Source organism: Echinops telfairi, unplaced genomic scaffold, assembly GCF_000313985.2.
Source record: "Echinops telfairi isolate 266 unplaced genomic scaffold, ASM31398v2 ScPeMD7_9;HRSCAF=40, whole genome shotgun sequence".
Lineage (NCBI taxonomy): Eukaryota > Metazoa > Chordata > Mammalia > Afrosoricida > Tenrecidae > Echinops > Echinops telfairi.
Window position 1 is genome coordinate 14,452,479 of NW_022103906.1, and position 18,731 is coordinate 14,471,209.

Consider the following 18,731-nt stretch of genomic DNA (forward strand, 5'->3'; position numbering starts at 1 on the left):
GGGGCACCATTCCACCCTGGCTTGGGACTAAACCATGTGACTTGCTTTTCCCAAAGGAATAAGAGTAAATAAGACTTGGAGTTGGCTAACAGAATAGGGCTTGTCCTCTCTTGGTGTTCTTCAGCTATCTGCAACCGCCACAAGGTGAATTACCCCACGCTAACCTGCTGAAGTCACAGACTTAGTCAGCCCTGTGACCCCAGCCAGCACAAACCAACCCAGCAGAAAGGTCGAGTCCCCTTCCATGGAGTCGATGCTTCCGAAGGGATCTGTTTAAGGTTTCTGACACGACGATAAATCCTTATGGGAGCAGAAAGCCACATCGTTCTCAAGAGGAGTGGGTGCTGGATTCAAACGACTGATCACGTGGTTCACAGCCCAATGCGTAAAGACCTACACTGCTAGGTAACCACGGAGGTCAATTCCCGGGCATGTGATTGAAGCCATCCTATGCCAACCACCCTCCTGGCAACTCACCAATTGATTGTAACCACTTGAGCCCACTCCAGACCAACAGAACTGCCAAGCTGCGCCCAGCTGAAGCTGCTGACCCACCAATACATACACTAATAATGTTTGAACCATAGTCTTAAGTATATTCTAAATGGCACATTCTATAGACATTTTATAATTTTCTGAGACTATATAATGAGAGATCAGCAAGTATACGTATATGAATGGGAAGACTAAGGAAACACAAAAAAGATATATTTCCATTGTCAGGACCCTGTCACCGGCCAACAGGGCCAAGTGCTCACTTGTTCTAAGAACATGAGCCAGCACAGTCTTCCTACCTGAGCAGACTTCTTGATAAGTAGGATTGGAGGTATAGCCCCCTGCATAGCCAACTTGAGTGGAGTATACCCCTTTCAGGATCCAGAATTTCCTTTCAGCGCCCCAAAAACAGCCCATTCCTATGAGGAAAACAAAAGACACTGGTTAATCTTTGGCCAAAACCAACAACCTTAGAAGACTGGTGCCACGGAAGGAGAAAGTGTTGCTGTCACTCACTAATCAATAAGGACTAAAATTTATCTTTTAAAGGAGAGCATGATAACATTCAAAATGATTTTATTATAGGTGATTTGCATATAGTATCTCTTTGCTTTAGATGCACAAAAATTTTAGAAAGTCTTTGGTGCAGGTAGTAAATCTGTACCCTTCTGAATAAGCTGGTATAATGACAATTCAGTATTTCTAAAAAACACAGATTTATTCCATATATCATACAATTCAATAGTTAAATTATATCAAGAAGAGATGTACAAATATTACCACAATAAATTTTAAAACATTTTCTTCTTCCTTGTACTCCTCATATTAGCTTCCCATTCTCCCTCAGCCTCCCCTGCCATGAATCCAGTTACTGTCTCTATAGATCGACCCATCCTGGATTTCATATACTGAAAAATATACAAAAACAAAGACACAAAAAATATAACAACAATAACAAAATTAAAAAGAGAAAAACCTCAATAAAGAAGAAAGCAGAAAATATTACAAATGAGAACACCTTTAAAATGGGTCAAAGGGGAGATCAAATGATAAGGTGTTAAATTTTAACCTAAATACATCTCCCATGCATGATCCACTTTCCAATGCACTCCATATGTTAGCAAGGCTATTCACATCCCCAGTCTATAGTCACAGGGGATTCGCCTGACTTGTTCAGATTAAACACTTAAGGGACTCGACACTTACACAAACAATGGGAATAGGTGATAAGGCAAAACTAACAATAATAGTCATTGACAATGGCAGAACCAGGCCTACCAAATTAATATATATCTTAATAAAGCAATGAGAGCATTAAATTATAAGTATATAGTAAATAACAGTATTTTCTGAGTAATTTCCACACTCACTTCATTAAGGATTTGCCAGAACCTGTTAGCTCGTATTAATAGTAGATATTTGGATAATGACTAGCTTCCTGGTCATGCTTTTTGAAAAACATTTTAACAAAGAAAAATTTTAACCAGTAAGCATTAAATTATTTACTTTAATGGGGAAAATCCCCAAATCAAAACAGATTGAGGCAGTATTTCCAATGAGCAATTTCACATGCACGCTTTCTGGTTTTTAAAGTTTTGTCAGTTGTTCTACAACGTGATGTTCACTGCACAGACAGAAACATTTTTCACAGTTCTATGACTGCATATCATAAAAGAGAGAGGAAAAGGAAAGGAAGATGAAACAACAACAACAATCAAAAGCCTCACAACAGTAGCACTCCATTCAACTAGTAGATAATGTATATACACCACTAACTATTGGATTCCTTTGACTCTCTGCTGATACTCACCTCACGAGAATACACAGACTGAGAAACATCAAACATGTTGCATTCCATTTCACGGTGTTTTTAGGTCCTCAGGGGCCCTCAATTAAAAAAAATCTCTGATTTCTACCATAAGTTTCTAAACTGTCCAGGACAGTAATTATTCTGTGGCCAATCTTCAGATGTAAACAAAATTACTACCTCACTCAAGTTTTATATGATTTTATGTTATTCATTTATGAAGAGATAAAATCTCGAGTGGAATAATAGTTGGTAAGTTAATATAAGCTTCTTCTCCCTAAAATCATAAGTTTTGCTCCATCCAAAATTTCACAGCTTACTAAAATTTCTGACATGGTTAATACACTGTTTTTAAAATTAAGAGCAATAACCATAACCAAAATTCAATGTGCATAAAGTTATACATTATAAAACTATTCCTTCAACTGGCTAAAATGTGAGAAGAAATTACTAACTAAAAACAGGTGAACAGTTAAAACTTACAATAGAGCTAAATGGTAAATTTTAATGCAGTGAAAATAATTACTGTTGCGATACTGGTACAAAATGGATATATGTATATGGTAGTCCCTGAAACAAAACAAAGAAAAGCCCACTTACATGTAACAAAAATGTTCATACAAACAAAAACCAGAAAGACGTGCTAAAATTATAACGCTGGTTGTGTTAGGGTGGTAGGAATATAGAAAAAAAACATTTTAATTTTCAAACCTTTCTGCAATAGGGTCAAATTACCTTGAAAATGGAAAATGCACACATTTTAAAAAAGGAAAGCAAAAAGGTTTTAATAATGTAAGCGTATGCATTATTTGATTACACACTAGATAACCTGTTTATAAATGAATTGTTTACATCTAGTGAAGAGAACCAATATTATTATCTATGAAAATTAGGTGTCCTGAAGTATCTGGAAAAGGATTCACTGTTCATTTTGCTCTATTGCCTTCCCTACAATAAAAGAATGATGACAGATGATTATGATTGATTATCCTAAGGAGCACATAGCGCTCCCAAGTGTCATTGTTCACTGCGGAACCCACTGGCATTGTAGGCTACATGTTGGACTGCGGACCACAAGGTCAACAGTTTGAACCCACCAGCTGCTCCATGGGAGAGAGGAAGCTTTGTGCTCTTATCAAGATTTATAAGATTTTTAACAACCTCAGAAATAGTGCTACCCTGTCCTATAGGGTCGCTATGAGTCAAAACCAATTGGATGACGGTAAGTTTGGTTTTTCAGTTCATTATTTGACTGAAAATGGAGCCTTGGGGTGAGTTCAATTCCAGACCTGAAGGGTAACTAGGGTCCACAGTCTTGGGTGTTCTATCAGTCTGACCCAGCAGACCAGTAAGTCTAATCTTTTTTATGATTTTGTGTTTTGTTCCAAATATTTCTTCCACTCTGTCTAAGACCTCCTAATGTGACCCGTTTCACATGAGAACCCCTTTGAGAGCTGTCAGTAGTGATAGCTGGGCACCATCTAGCTCTTCTGACTTCAGGGTCATGGGGACTGGGGTTTATGTGGTCATTAGCCCATGGAACTCATTTTTCCTACGTATCTTCGATGTCCTTCACTGATTTTTGACCAATTGCTCACTGTAGATGGCTGCTCACAAGCTATTAAGACACCTGTCCCTACTCACCAAAGTCGGATTTAGAACATTGTCTTTGTAGATGAGTTATGCCAACTGGGGCTCAAATAGAAAGTAAATGTTTAGCAAATGATGATGGCAACATATGTACAAATATGCTTGATACAATTGATGTTATAAGAGCTATAAGAGCCCCCAATAAAATAATTAACACAAAACAAGCAACAAGAAAAAAAACTATGATCTGGAGTCTCTAGTCTCAGGGATTCATTCATTCTCTCAAGGTGCTTGTTATGGGGAAGAAATTTCCATTACTTTCTCTCATGTATGCTCTACATCCATAGATAGGGAAATACATATGTAATAATATCGTCTGTCAAACCTACATACATTTGGGGGTATAGTTCCATTCTCCTTCCCACATCTGTTTAGCCTGGGTATTTATCTAGGCATCATCACTATTGCAAGGTTGTACAGATAATGGGATTTGCCTCTGTTGTTGCCTTTAACTCTTGTACTCCTCCCAGTGTCGTCCTTCACCTTCATCTTTTCTGCTGACCTCCTTCTTATATATTGCCTTCCCCTTCATCCAAATTAACATGCATCTACCCTCCCGTTAGTGATTCTCTTCCCTACCTACTCCTGGTAACCATCAAAGAAGGTTCCTTTTCTATGGGGAAGTTTTCTCATACAGTATTTGTCCTTTTGAGATTGACTTATTTCCTCCAGCACAATGTCCTTCAGGTTAATCCCTGTTAGAAAGTGTTTCACAGATCCATCATAGGCTTATAGGTTTAAGGGTCATTTGGAATCACATGATATATGACTTGAACTACATAAGAACATTTGGTTTGAAAGTGTTATTTAAATGTATGGTGCATATGGCAAGTGGAACAGGCAAGGAGCTTTCTTGCCTCAAACTGTCAGAAAACAATAAAGCAGTTGGAGGGAGGGGAGTGTATCATGTCAGAAGTGGGCTAGCTGTATCACTCTTGTTGTCCAGTCTAATTTTCTCAGGTACTAGTTGGAGAGGCAGCCCTGGAACTGACTGTGAATGGGGTTGTGCTCCTTCTGAAGTCCAACAGTGGGTACAAGAGCAATAAGAGAGGGAGCATTTGGATAAATGTTCAAGGAACATGCAGTAATTGCACATGTTCTAATGAAAGCCCAGGCTGTCTGTTGGTTTCTACTCTTACAGGACAGACTGATCTTCCTACCCCATCTGTTGTCTGAGTGTTTGTCATTCACTGACACCCGTAACAAGCAAAATCAAAGAACGAGGTGCCCTCGGTGGCACATAATGGGGTGTGCTAGTTAACAGAGATGGAATATGCTAGTTAGCAGAGAATAAGGTGTACTAGTTATCAAAGAACATAGCATAGTAGTTAACAAAGACTAGGCATTCTAGTTAGCAGAGAATGGGGTGTGATAATTAGCATAAAATAGAGTATATTAGTTAACAGAGAATCGAATAGGCTAGTTAGCAGAGAATATGATGTGCTAGTTGCCAGAGAAGAGATTATATTAGTTAACCGAGACTAAAATGTGATAGTTAGCAACAAATGGGGTGTGCTAGTTAACAGAGAATGGGGTACAGCAGGTAGCAACAAATGGGGTGTGCTAGTTAGCAGAACTTCCCCAACTTGTGCAGCAAAATCTTAAGTATATTCAGGCAGACTGGGTAAGACTGCCTTTTAAAAGCATTAAGGTTGTAGTGGTCAGCTTCTCAATTATTTTTAGCAAAACAGCATTTTAACAATAATAGATCTTAGCTAGTCAGGTCAAAAATTTCAGTGTGAATGTACTTGAAAAGGCCTTTATGAAAATTTGAAACTACTTTTAGGATCTTTATGAAGACTTAAGCTGAGTACCATAAATCTTCTGGGAAAATAAAGTAATTCCCACAACTATAAAAAAAATCCCATAGTCACCGAAATTCATTAAAAATGACAGATAACAAGTTTGAATAGAAGTGTAAAAATCCAGAGGTAATTCTAAGTGCAAAGGACCTTGAGAGGACTTTTGGAAAGTTCTAGACAAGTAACGATTTTTTAATTATGGTCCCAACATTGTAAATCTGATAGTGACATGGTTGCAATTTTGATGTGTTCTTTAAAGCTTTCTTTGTGTTGAAATTATAAGTTTGAATCTCTTTTCTTGTCATTTCATTGTGTTATTTATACAGAATGCAGTCAACTTTCAGAAGTTCTTGGGGAAAGAATGACAAGAACACCATTGGATCAATGACTTATAAAGGCTAATCTGCACACTACTGACATAAGCATCACCCTGGAATGAAATGTTCTCTAAAGGACAGTTCCGATAAGTGCTGCAAAAGGCACAACCTATGCTCAACTGTACCTCTCTCACCTATCTTTTGTTCTAGCCATTTGTGTTAGTCTGGGTAGACTAGAGAAACAAATTCATAGACACTCCTATGTAAAAGAAAGACCTTTATATACAAGATAAATTGAATATTGAGAAAACATCCCAACCCAGTCCAGATCAAGTTCATAAGTCCGATATTAGCCCATATGTCTGAGCCAATCTATAAAGTCCTCTGCAGACTCAGGAAACACACACAATGAAGCCAAATGCAGGAAGATCACAGGCTAGTGGGTGCAAAGTCTTGTAGATCCATTGGCAATAGAAGCATCTCAATGCTGGCAGGGGTCTCCACATGGCTCCTCCAGTTCCCAGGGCACAGGATCTATCAGCATAGTACCATGTGTCTTGTCAATAGAGCATCTCTCAGGGAGTGAGCAGAGAGAGACTCAGAGTGTCTTCTGCCTCCAAGGAGGAAATACAGGAATTCCCAGAATCCTCTGGAGAAGGCCATGCTTATAGAGAGGCCTCATTGGCAATGAACCGATTGACAGACTTGACTCCACCCTTTCACTCTCAATCCTTTCAAGTCCCCAATTGGCACCAGATTACGTAACTACCACACCATTATTTTAACTAACCCTGTGAGCAATGAATGCCTTCGTGCAGGTGCAATTTAAAAATGCTCTCACCTCTTCCTTCAAGCCAAGCTGACGCATCACTGTGTATGCAACTGCTAAATGTGAACAGCAAACCTGAATGCTACAGGAAATAGCCTATTAAACATGTTTTACAACTTACACATCTGTATAAAAGCACTTAATAAGAAGTCAACAATATTAACAAATGAAACATTAATCCACTCACGAAATTAATTTTTTAGGAAAAATTTTTAAATCTTACATATATATGTTTATACTTAAAGAGACAAATAAAGTATGAAAGGAAAAGCATACAAAAATAAAGCAAATGTACTAATTATAACAATTTTAATTTTAAAAACATATTGATGTTAATTCCATAGATGGACTCTTTAGATCAATTTCAGTGGATGAGGAGATCACTGATTAATTATGATGCATCCAGAATAAGGAAAATTGGAAAATCTAGCTATCTAGATATCTGTCTATCATCAACGAACAGCGAAGAAACATGAAGAACAAATTTAGATGCCCCGGTTGATGTAAAAAGGAATTTCAGAGAGAATGCTGGCAAGAGTGGTGAAGAAGTAATAGTTGAAATTGTCTAGAACTGAATAAAGCCATGAATAGTAGTATTAAAAATAAAATTTAAATGATAAGGTAAATAAAAATAAATGAATACCTAGACATATTGTAAGTAAACACTAGAATATTAATAATAATGACAAATCTAAAATATTACAGAAAGAAAGATAAATTGCAAAGGATAACTATTTGACTGTCCCAACTAAACTTCCATTTAGTAGTAAACACAATACACAAGGGGGTTCTAAAAATTCATGGTAAAACGGAACTAAAATTTAATGGAAATTTTTAATGAACTATCTGAAGCCTCCTTATATAAGCATTTTCTGACATATAAACACTTAAGATCATATTTGCCAAACACTGCTCCTTCCTTTTCTTTTCCAGCTTTTACATTCCAATAGCCAATGATGATCAACACATCTTGAGTGCATGTTTGATCAATTTCAGATGGAAGGTGTTGATAGATTCTTCAATTTCTTCATCAATAGCTTTTTGTTTTGTGGTAGGTGTATACATTTAAATAATAGTTGTATTGATTGGATTTTCTTGAAGTTGGATAAATATGTACTTCAATGCTGGTCTGGAAAAATCCTTTTTTTTTTTTTTTTTTAAACATTTTATTAGGGGCTCATACAACTGTTATCCCAATCCATACACACATCAATTGTGTAAAGCGTATTTGTACATCATTTCTCAAAACATTTTCTCTCCACTCAAACCCCCGACATTAGGTCCTCATTTTTCCCCTCCCTCCCCGCTCCCCCCTCCCACATGAGCCCTTGATAGTTTACAAATTGGTACTTTGTCATATCTTGCCCTGTCCAACGTCTCCCTTCATCCACTTTTCGGTTGTCTGTCCCCCAGGGAGGAGGTCACACACAGTTCCATGTAATCGGTTCCCTCTTTCCTACCCATTCTCCCTTTACCCTCCCTGTTTTGCCACTCACACCACTGGTCCTATAGGGCTCATCCATCCTGGATTCCCTGTATTTTCAGTTCCTATCTGTACCAGTGTACCTCCTCTGGTCCAGCCAGTCTTGCAAGATAGAATTCGAGTCATGGTAGTGGGAGCGGGGAGGAAACCTTTAGGAACTAGAGGAAGGTTGTATTTCTCATCATTACAATGAATGCAAACACCATTCCTCTTGATTGTGCGATTTCTGGTGTAGTAAACCACATGATTTTTCGGATTCAAAGTGGCCAGTAACAGTTCATTGCAGCTCACTAACACCTAGGATATTCATTTTTATGTGTTCCATTTCATTTTTGATGACTTCAATTTTCCTAGATTCATACTTCATACTTTATAATCTCTAATTATTAGGAGAATTCTGCAGCTGTTTCTTCTGACCTTGAGTTGTGAACCAGCAAATGAAGACCTTGAAAGCTGCACTCCCATGGGCTTTCCTCTATTCCTGTCACCAGGGCTCAGTTTACTTTGAAAGAGCAGCAACTCCTCTGTCACATGTTGAGTGTCTTCCAACCCAAAGGGCCCAATCACCAACCATGTTTGGCTTCCATTTATTAGGCCCTCAGTATCTGACAATGTGTACGTGACATGCATCACGTGTCCAGTGGCTACTTCCTCCAATCGAAGCAGCCATTCCTTCCTCGGAGTCTGTTCATAGTCTGGAAGCTCTACTAAACCTTTTCACTTTGGGGGACCCTACTGGCATTTGAAAAACCAGTGACGTTGCTTCCAGCATCACAGCAACACACAATTCACCACAGTACAATAAACTGACAGACAAGGTGTGGCAATAAAAGGTAGAGATCATCAAATTGACTAAAATAGAAACCCTATAATCTGCAGCTTACAAGAAAGACACACAACAATGATTTATAGGTCACTGTTTCCATCTCCCAAGAAATTAATGCACTTAGGGGGAAGGAAGGAAGAAGAAAGGGAGAGAAAACAAAAGCAAAGATCGCACTTTGAGGACTATCATGTCTGACCCAAGTCACAGTATTTCCTTTCTTTCTTACAGTTTTATTGGTACACAATCCACATATATAATTCAATAGTTGAAGAATCATATCAAGAAAAATTGTATAATCATTACTCTAATGAATTTTAGAACTTTTTTTCATGGTGAAATTGCTTTTAAAATGAGCTGTGTAATCACCATCGGTTCTAGTGCTCCCTCCCACTCCCCATCTCCCACCTCCAACTCCTCCCTCCCCTATAAACCCTTGCGTCCGTTGGTTATTATCTCTAGGCATCTACTCCTTCTGTGCTGCACACACTGGAGAACCCAACAGAAAAAAATAAAAACGGAGACAACATGGCAAGGATAAAATAATGATAATTAAAAGATACAAATACAAATAAGGAGTAAGAAAGAAAAGACCACCATCAGTATTTAAAAGGCCAGGGAAGAAATTTTTGTCATGGAACAAGCAAGAAACACTTGTACCGAGAACAATTTCAGTGTAGGTCAAGAGGGAGGTCAACTGAGACCAAGAGTCAGTTCAATCCAGCATAATCAAGATTACAATAATGTCTGTCTGAGAGTTAAGCAATTCCAGATCCTTGCCTGTTGCTAGAGGGGATCTACCAGAGGCTTAATCTGAATAAATACTCTGCTGATCAGTTTTGGGTTCCCACTGTCCCCCAGAACCTTCTACAAATCGGATATTCACAATTTAGACTCTGATACTTTTCCCTTTGTCATATTTGAATTTTGTTTTTGTCATCTTTGAATCACACAAGCTGGTGTGCTTCTTCCATGTGGACTTAGTTGACTCAGAACTTAGATGGCTGCTTTTTGAATACAAGCCTTTAAGACCTCAGACACTATTCAGATTGATAAGCTGGCACCATCTGCTTTCTTCACCACACTTTGCTGTAGCACCCTTATCTTCCGTGATCATGTCATGAAGGTGAGCATCAAGCAGGGCCATGTGATCAGAACTGACTGTTCTTGGATTGGGGCTAGAGTTCAGTGGGGCCCACAATCCATCTTCATGTCCCTGGGATATGCGTGACTCAGGTTTACTGTGTCAGATGTATTATGACAACTCTGCTCCAGGTTTTTCATATCTGTGATCTTTTAGACAGTAGACCACCAGGCCTTTCTTCCCAGGCACCTCTAAGTTATCTGAACTTCCCCTCTCTCAGGAAGTTACTGCACCCAGAGGTTTTGCGTTGCCTCTGCAAAGTGAATAATAAAGGGAACTGAATCCGTTTTCCTCTCTTCTCAATTTTATGTTTGTGGCCAGTTAGCAAATAAAAATTTTCCTATTAACATAACCAGTCATATTTCCCTCATAGACAGGAAGCTATAAAAACAAAACAGAGGAATTCATATTTCCCAAATGCCTATTGTAACCTCCGCAGTGTACTAGTTAGTATCTTTATACACATGCAATCCCCAAAGGAAAACATTCTGAGCCCCACACTAAGGATATGAAAATAGAGATTCAGAAGAGTCAGGTCACTTGCCCTGAGCATAAAACCAGAGATTCTGATCCAGCCTTGCCTGGAATTCAGAGCCTATGTGTGCTCACATAGTTTGCTGGAAACAATTTCAAAATCTGGGCCTTTGTGAAAACCTCCAAACCTGAAAGCCAGGGGAATTAAGAGCCTCCCTACAACATAGCCAGGGCTTGAAGAGCGATTCTATTGTGTCACATTATGCATTATAGAAATTCAGTGGTGCCTGATAAATAAAATGCTGTTCTGCTGTTTGTGTGGATCTTGTGAAGACAGCACGGTTTTACAGAGCACTCTATTGGAATGCCATGTTCTCTAATGGGATTTCAGCGGGTATAAATAAAGGATGTATAAAGTCAATAGCAGTGGCACAGTTTTCCATTCACAGCATTTGTCTGGCGCACTCCTTCTGGAGGCTCCGTCCTCGTACCAGACATAAGGATGGCATTCAGACAGGAATTCTGCCCAAGACCATAAGCTGAAATCCAAGTCCCAGCCACAACCTGGCAGGTGTCGGCCTTTTATCAGGAGAGACTCGGGCAGTAAAGGGGAGTGTTCTGAGATAAATTCTAGAAAGGCAACGAGTACATGGGAGCTAAACCTCACATTCATTGCCATGGAGTGGATGCTGACCCAGAGGGCCCTATTAGATGGAGGAGGCCTGGCCCCATGGGTTTCCAAGACGAACCCTTAACCGAAGTGGAAAGCCTCATCTTTCTCCTACAGAGCAACTGGTGGTTTCAAAGTGCTGCTCTTGCAATTAGCAGTCCCCTGAGTTCTCTGTGCCACCAGGGCTCCACCTTGCGAGTCAAGAAGGAAGCTAAACCTGGTTCTGGCACTGAATGTGTCTCACCTGGGGCAACTCACTGCTGGGGAGCTGTCCAGCCTGAGAAATGGCAGAAGAGCAATTTGAAGATGGATTTCAGTCTAAAATGCTATGACTGGCTCCCAAGGGAGATGAACATATGGGTAAAAATGTAAATGAGGTTTCAAGATATTTTCTTTGTTAGTTTTACTGTTTAGCAAACATCATGTTTGCTCCCTACTTCATGTTCAATAATTCAACAAGATGCACCCTTATCATTATTTTTACTTTAAAACAGACTGAAAGATACCATCCTCTAAAAAAAAAGCCATAAAGTAATTAGGGTCTGGCTGATATTGTCCGCATTTAATGACGATTAATTGCCTTCTGTCCAAATGTATTCCCAATGCTACTGTAATTTGATCATTCTTTGATCATCTCTTGCCTAATTTGAAATATGCACCCAAATGCACATGTATGCTCCACTGTACTTTTTGCACTGTGATTAATGAAATTCCAAATTCTGCTTTCAAATGGATTCATTTCCGCTGTCACCCTGGGAATAGTTGATAGAGAATAACTCGCTGTGGAGATAATCCTGACTCATGAGGGCCCCATGTATTACAGAGTGGAACTGCTCTTTATGATTTTCTCTCCTGGAAGCTTTTAAGCAGATCTCCAGCCCTTTCTTCTGTGGTGCTGGCACCTGGGTTCAAAATGCCAACCTTTAGGTTGGCCACCCAGGGACCTTCTAGCCACCCAGGGACCTCCTCTCTGAAGAGGACTAGGTTTTTATTCATCCAGGGGGTGACAGGAACCATATTTACAAGGTATGAGGGCACTTTACTGCTCCTCCAGCTGAAATGACCTATTAATATTTAAAATCCCCTTAACAGAACCAGCCATTGCGTGAATAACCCTGCACCTCTTGCAGGAATTCCATCTATCACTGAAGATCTAATGACAGTGGGAAAGCTTGGCCTACATTGAGCCGAAATCCTAGAATGTTCGCTGCAATTGCTCCTTTGCTCCAATTCTCTCCCTTGCAATCACACAGCACAAATGTAATCCTTCTTCCTCACGACAGCCTATCAACCTTTGACCACTTGAAGTTAGCTTTAATCTTCATGGACCTATCTCTTCTCCAAGTTAAATAGAAGCCCATTTGCCTGCTCCTCATTAGACCTAAGTTTGAACCCACTCACTAACTTTCTCCTCAGACTGTACAAGTGGGCACCGTGTGAACACAGGCCTTAAATGACAGTGGAGTCAGGACTGCTCCCGAGTATGAGGTATTGCATTCCCCTGACAGAATTACCATGAGACACAGCAGTACTGTTAACACACAGGCTGCTCACAGCAGGCTCACTGGATGGATGCAGTGCAGTAGCACAGGTCTCCAGGCTGCCGGAGAACGCGTGAATGATTCCACAGAGAGCCAAACTCCTCCTGAGGACATGAGCAGGAGGCTGGGGCTCAGACAGGTGGAGAGTGAGCTGTGGGACTTGAACAGGGCTTGACGAATATGTTCAACAGCTTGCCTGGGGCAAAGAAAACAAAGTCTCCTGAAGAAAATAATTAGCGTTCAGTTTCTCTAAGAGGCATCCTTCGGTTATCTCCTATTTTCCAGATGTGTCTGGTCATGGGTTCTGTCTTCTCTCTGGTGCTTGCAAGTGGGCTTTCCTTTCTAGAGTGAGTAGCGGATGGCAGAATATCGTTGTACAAATGACCATGACATTGGCCAGTGGGTGTTGATTCACACAAGAGAATGAGTCCGTTTCAGCTCAGTCCTAAGAGAAAATGTAGGACACATAGATGTGGGAACGAGGTCCCGGAGGGAGCAATCTCCCTAAGAGGTCTCCAAAGCAATGCAACCACAATACAACTCTCTTCATATCTTCCCTTGAGAAGCAATACAAGGTGAGAGGAGAGCTAGGGTTAGAATTCTCACCCTTGAAATCAAGGACATGGCAGTAAGTGACTGGGCAGACCTAAAGCCCTGGTGGCACTGTTTGGGAAATGATGCACTATGAACTTCAAGGCTAAAACCCACTAGTGGCTCCTAGCCAGAAAGATGAAGCTGTCTGCCCCTGTCAAGGTTTGAAAAGCCTCCAAGAACCTATCTAGGGTCCCTATGAGTTGGGAGAGACTGCCGGGCAGTAGGTTTGGGGTTTTTGTAGTTAAGTGAAGACTTAGGTTTAATTCTCAGCAAATACATTACAAGCATCTGCCAACGGAGTCCTACGTGCTGCTAGGAAGCTCAGGCTTCACTAAAGCTTTCAGATGAAGATGAACTAGAAAGGCGGTGTGGTCACCATGAAGTAGGGGTTCAATTCAATAGCAGCTAACAAAAATCATACGGTCGGCTCGGATTATCCTACTTCATCTCAAAGGGCGAGATACGTCCCGTCAGTTTATTAACGGTAAAACTAAGACCTAGGTGAGACAAATGGCTTGAGAGACTGTTGTAATCAAACCAACAAGTATTCAACTGCCCCCTAATGACCTGGTCACAGGCATCTCCTTTGTGGAGATGGTTTAACCTAGGAATACGGTAAAACAAACCAACACAGCAGGCACCCCCTGGTCTCTCGGCAAGCTTACCTCCAATCTCGGGCCAGCAGCCACAAGGCCCAGACGCAACCACATAACCAAGAGTGTCTTATTCTGTTTCCTAGACATTCATGCAGTGAAACGGGAGCCTGTAAGATTTTCCATCCCCTGTGTTCCTCTGTCGTGCCTCATACTCAGTTACACATCCTCATTTCATTCTGCCGTGAGGAGCCCACTTCTTCCTCCACTTTCCTATCTCTCGACTATTCTTCTTCCTAATATTTTGGAATATCTTCCTTTCACTATTGCCTGGCACCCAGTAGACATTCAATAAGTGTTAGTTCCTTTCACCTTGAACCTTCACCTCACCTATTGCCTGTCTGAGATTCCTGAATGCATGTCATGCAAAAGATACACAAGAAACTAAGCCGGTGCTACCCCTACTTCAGACAGGAGAAAAGGGTCACCTGCTATAAAGAGTACTGGCTCAGAAACAATGGATGCCCTCACAAGTTTCCGGAAGTTCCCTTTCCACATCTTACTCCTCTAATCAAACCTTCTTCCCTTCAACATAAATCTGTCGAACTATATTGTATTCAATCTGACTCTGTAAACGAAATAACAGACTACAAAGAATTTCCCTCTTTGCCGTGGTCACATTGTACAGACTTCCTCCATATTGTGTATTGCTTTTCCCTTCATCGGAACTAAATTTTAGCTACTCTCCAGTTCATGAACCACCCCCCACCCACCCTCTCTCTCTGTCTTCCTCCCCTCCCTGGGAACCATCAAAGAATGTTTGAGGTACACGAGAATAAATGACAGTTATGGTAAACTACATAGCATATACAATCCTGCATATAACGAACAGTAATTTGTGAGGAGATACATCGGTAAATATATGTGCTAATAGTTGAGGGAGCTTTTATGGGAGTATACTTGCACACATATATAAGAATAATGGTATATAAATATAAGAATTTATACATACATATTTGTAAATGCTGCACATATATTGATGTATGTGATACAGTATTTAAGGAGCTCAGATATAGAAATTACATCAATTTTGGGACTACATCACTAGACTTGAAGTCCAAGAACCATAGTCTTCTAAGGCAATTAGCAAGATACAAGGAGTCTTTCTTTCTTTCAAAGCTTTCCTTGACTTTTTATAATAGTTTTATTGGCTTCTTTTTAAGATCATTTTATGGGGAACTCTTACATCTCTTATAACAATCCATACATCAATTGTATCAAGCATATTTGTACATAAGTTGCCATCATTATTTTCTAAACATTTACTTTCTATTTGAGCCCTTTGTATCAGGTCCTCTTTTTCCCTCCCTCCCTCCATCCCCCCCTTCCACCCTCCTGACCCCTCGATAAATTATTATTATTTTCATATCTTACACCAACCACTGTTTCCCTTCCCCCATGGTTTCTTTTCTGTTGTTCCTCCCTCTGGGGTGGTGGTGGTGGTGGTGGTAATGTGTCGATCATTGTAATCAGTTCCCCCTTCCTCCCCTCTTCTTTCTACCTTACCCCTACCCTCCTGGTATTGCTACTCCCATTTCTGTTCCTGAGGGGTTTATCTAACCTGGATTCCATGTATCATGAGCTCTTACCTGTACCAGTGTACATGCTCCAGTGTAGCCCAAAGTGAAAGGCAGGACTGGGTTCATGAAAGTGGGAGGTGAGGAAGCCTAAAGGAATCAGAGGAATATGGTGTGTTTCATTGGTGCTATACTGCATCCTGGTTGATTCATCCCTTCCTGTGACCCTTCTGTGAGGGGATGTCCCATTGTCTATAGATGGGTTTGGGGTTTCTGCTTCCGCCCCCCTGGATCTCAACAATATATTTTTGTTGTTGTTTTTGGATGGTTTGGGGGTCTTCTGATGCCTGTTACCTATCCTGTCAACACCTCATGATTGCACAGGCTGGTGTACCTCTTCCATGTGGGCTTGTTACTTCTCTGCTAGATGGACACTTGTTTATCTTCAAGCCTTTAAGACTCCAGACACTATAGCTTTTGATAGCCAGGCACCATCAGCTTTCTTCACCATGTTTGCTTATGTACTCATTTTGTCTTCAGCAATCCTGTCAGGAGGGTGAGCATCACAGAATGCCAGGTTGTTAGAACAAAGTATTCTTGCATTGAGGGAGGACTTGAGCAGAGGCCCAAAGCCCATCCACTACCTCAGTGTATTGGCATATTAATATATGAGGCCAATACCTCTGTTTTTATGAATTAATATATTTGCATATGCACACATCTATGTTTATGCCTCTATCTATAGTTTTGCTTCCTAGATCTTTCCTCTGTTTCCTTTTACCTTCCTCCTATCCCACAGAGGCCTATCAAAAGTTCATGGAAGAAATGGAATTAAAAGATAAAAATTTTAAAAATAAATTTTATTTCTCAACAAAATCTGTACCAAGGTCAAGACACTTTTGTAAGTGATTATATCAGCCATTAAGTCTATTCCTAAAGACCCGCGGGTCCCAAAATTTAACCATGTCAAGGCAGGCATTTATACACCACTAACTGAAGAAAATTTGATGACCTCAAAGATTTTTTATTTTGAATTAATAAACAAAAAAAAGGTCAAAGGGATCCAAGTCAGGACTGTAAGTGAATGTTGAATGATTTCCCATAAAAACTCCTGAAAAAGGGTCCTTGTTTGATGAGAAAAATGAACAGGAGCATTGTCGTGGGGAGAAGGACTCTCTGTTAAAATGTTTTGGCCATTTTTTCTGTGAATGCTTTTGCTAACTTTCTAAAAACACTCTCATAATAAGCAGGTGTAAGCTCTTTGGCCCTTAGAAAGTCAAAGCAAAATGTTTGGAGCATGCCTAAGAGCTGCTGCCTTTGTTCTTTTGGGTTTGACTAGACCATTTCCACTTGGTAACCATCGCTTGAATTATGTTTTGTCTTCAGGATCATACTGATCTTTGAAGAAATGTTTCAAGATCCTACTTGTTTAAGGTTTCCATCCAAAGTTTATCCTATCAGCTGCTGATCTGGATGCAACAGTTTGGGCACCCATGGAACAAAAAGTACACTCAACTTTAATTTTTCAGTCAGAATTTTGCAAGCTGACCCAATTATGATGTCTCTGGTGTCTGCTATGATTTCTGTTGGTAATTGGAGGTTTTCTTTATCAAAGTACAAACAAGGTTAAGTTTTCCCCCTGCGATTAGTGTGGATGATATGCTGTTTGGGACGTCATCTTCAACATCATTTCGTCCCTTCTTGAAACTCGTTATCCATTTATAAACTGCTGATTTCTCTGTAACAATGTCCCAATAAACTTTTCAGAAGACATTATCTCATCATTCCTCGACTCAAGCTTCACCAATGTGATCTTCAATCTTGCTTCAATTTTATTAGAATCCATTTTGGCCTGATAAGGGCTCTTTTCGAACTGATGCCTTACCCTCCTTCGTGCCTCAAACTAGCTCCGGTTCAGGCATTTTATAAAATAAATTGGTATGAGATTATATTAGTGCAAAAATAATGTTAATCTATGCATAATTTTTTCATGATACACATTTCCATGACTGTTTTGAAGTCACCTAGTTCAGCTATATATTGCTGTACACTCCAATGTGGTAAGTCGCATCGGAGATCTTAAAAAATTTTCAGCAGCCATCTAAGAAACAACTATCAGTTTGTTCACCAATAATTGAAAGGGAAAAAAGGAGAAAAAGAAAAATGATAACGTATGAAATAAATTAGTATACAGCTTCCTCTAAGCTGAGACCAGAAGAACAAGATGGTGCCCAGCTACAATTGCCAACCACTCTGACCATGACCACAAAGGAAGTTCTCAGTTAGAATGGATAAAAACTGTGGAACAAAATTCATTTTTAAAAGACTAGATTTATTAGTCTCAAAGAGAGTAAAGGGACTTCCAAGACTCTTGCTCTAAGATAATATAACTTGAAAATGAAGAAACTCCCACAGAACATTTCCCAGCCAAAAAATAGACCAGAATATGAAATAAACAAAAACATCTATAAAGAATGTGCTCCTTAGAACAATCAACTATATGAGACCAAAATGGCAACACTTGTCCAAGGTCAAAGATGAACTGTCAGGAAGAGACAATGCAACTGGATGAAAGAAGGCAGAGAAGAGCCTATGGAGGAAACAGAGAGAGGGCTGATACATGGAGGGGACTGCAATGAGCTTCACAGGGAAGATGTCCAGAATATTACTCATTCATCTAGGAAACATTTCTACTAAGGCCTAGTGTATTGAGGAAATACAAGATAATAAAACATAATCGCTGTCAACCAAAAGCTTAGAAGAGAAGCCGAAGTGGATCGTCAAGTCCACATCGAATTATATGACAAGGTAATAAATGTTATCTGGTAGGAAAAGCACAAAATGAGCTGAGGTAAAGACTGGGGGGGAATCACTGAGAATTGAGAGATGTGCACTGAACTGTGACAAGCAGTTAGAGACCTCAATGAAACAT

General features: G+C 39.9%; 1 protein-coding gene across 4 annotated transcripts in view; it reads right to left on the bottom strand.

Annotated features, from left to right (window-relative positions):
* Positions 1 to 18,731, bottom strand: part of MSRA (methionine sulfoxide reductase A) — a 569,740-nt gene that overhangs the window by 310,428 nt on the left and 240,581 nt on the right. For all 4 annotated transcript variants that reach the window (XM_004707633.2, XM_045286763.1, XM_045286765.1 and 1 more), the window contains exon 3: positions 795 to 914. In XM_004707633.2, coding sequence (XP_004707690.1) covers positions 795 to 914 — 120 coding nt within the window. The remainder of the gene's footprint in view (positions 1 to 794; positions 915 to 18,731) is intronic.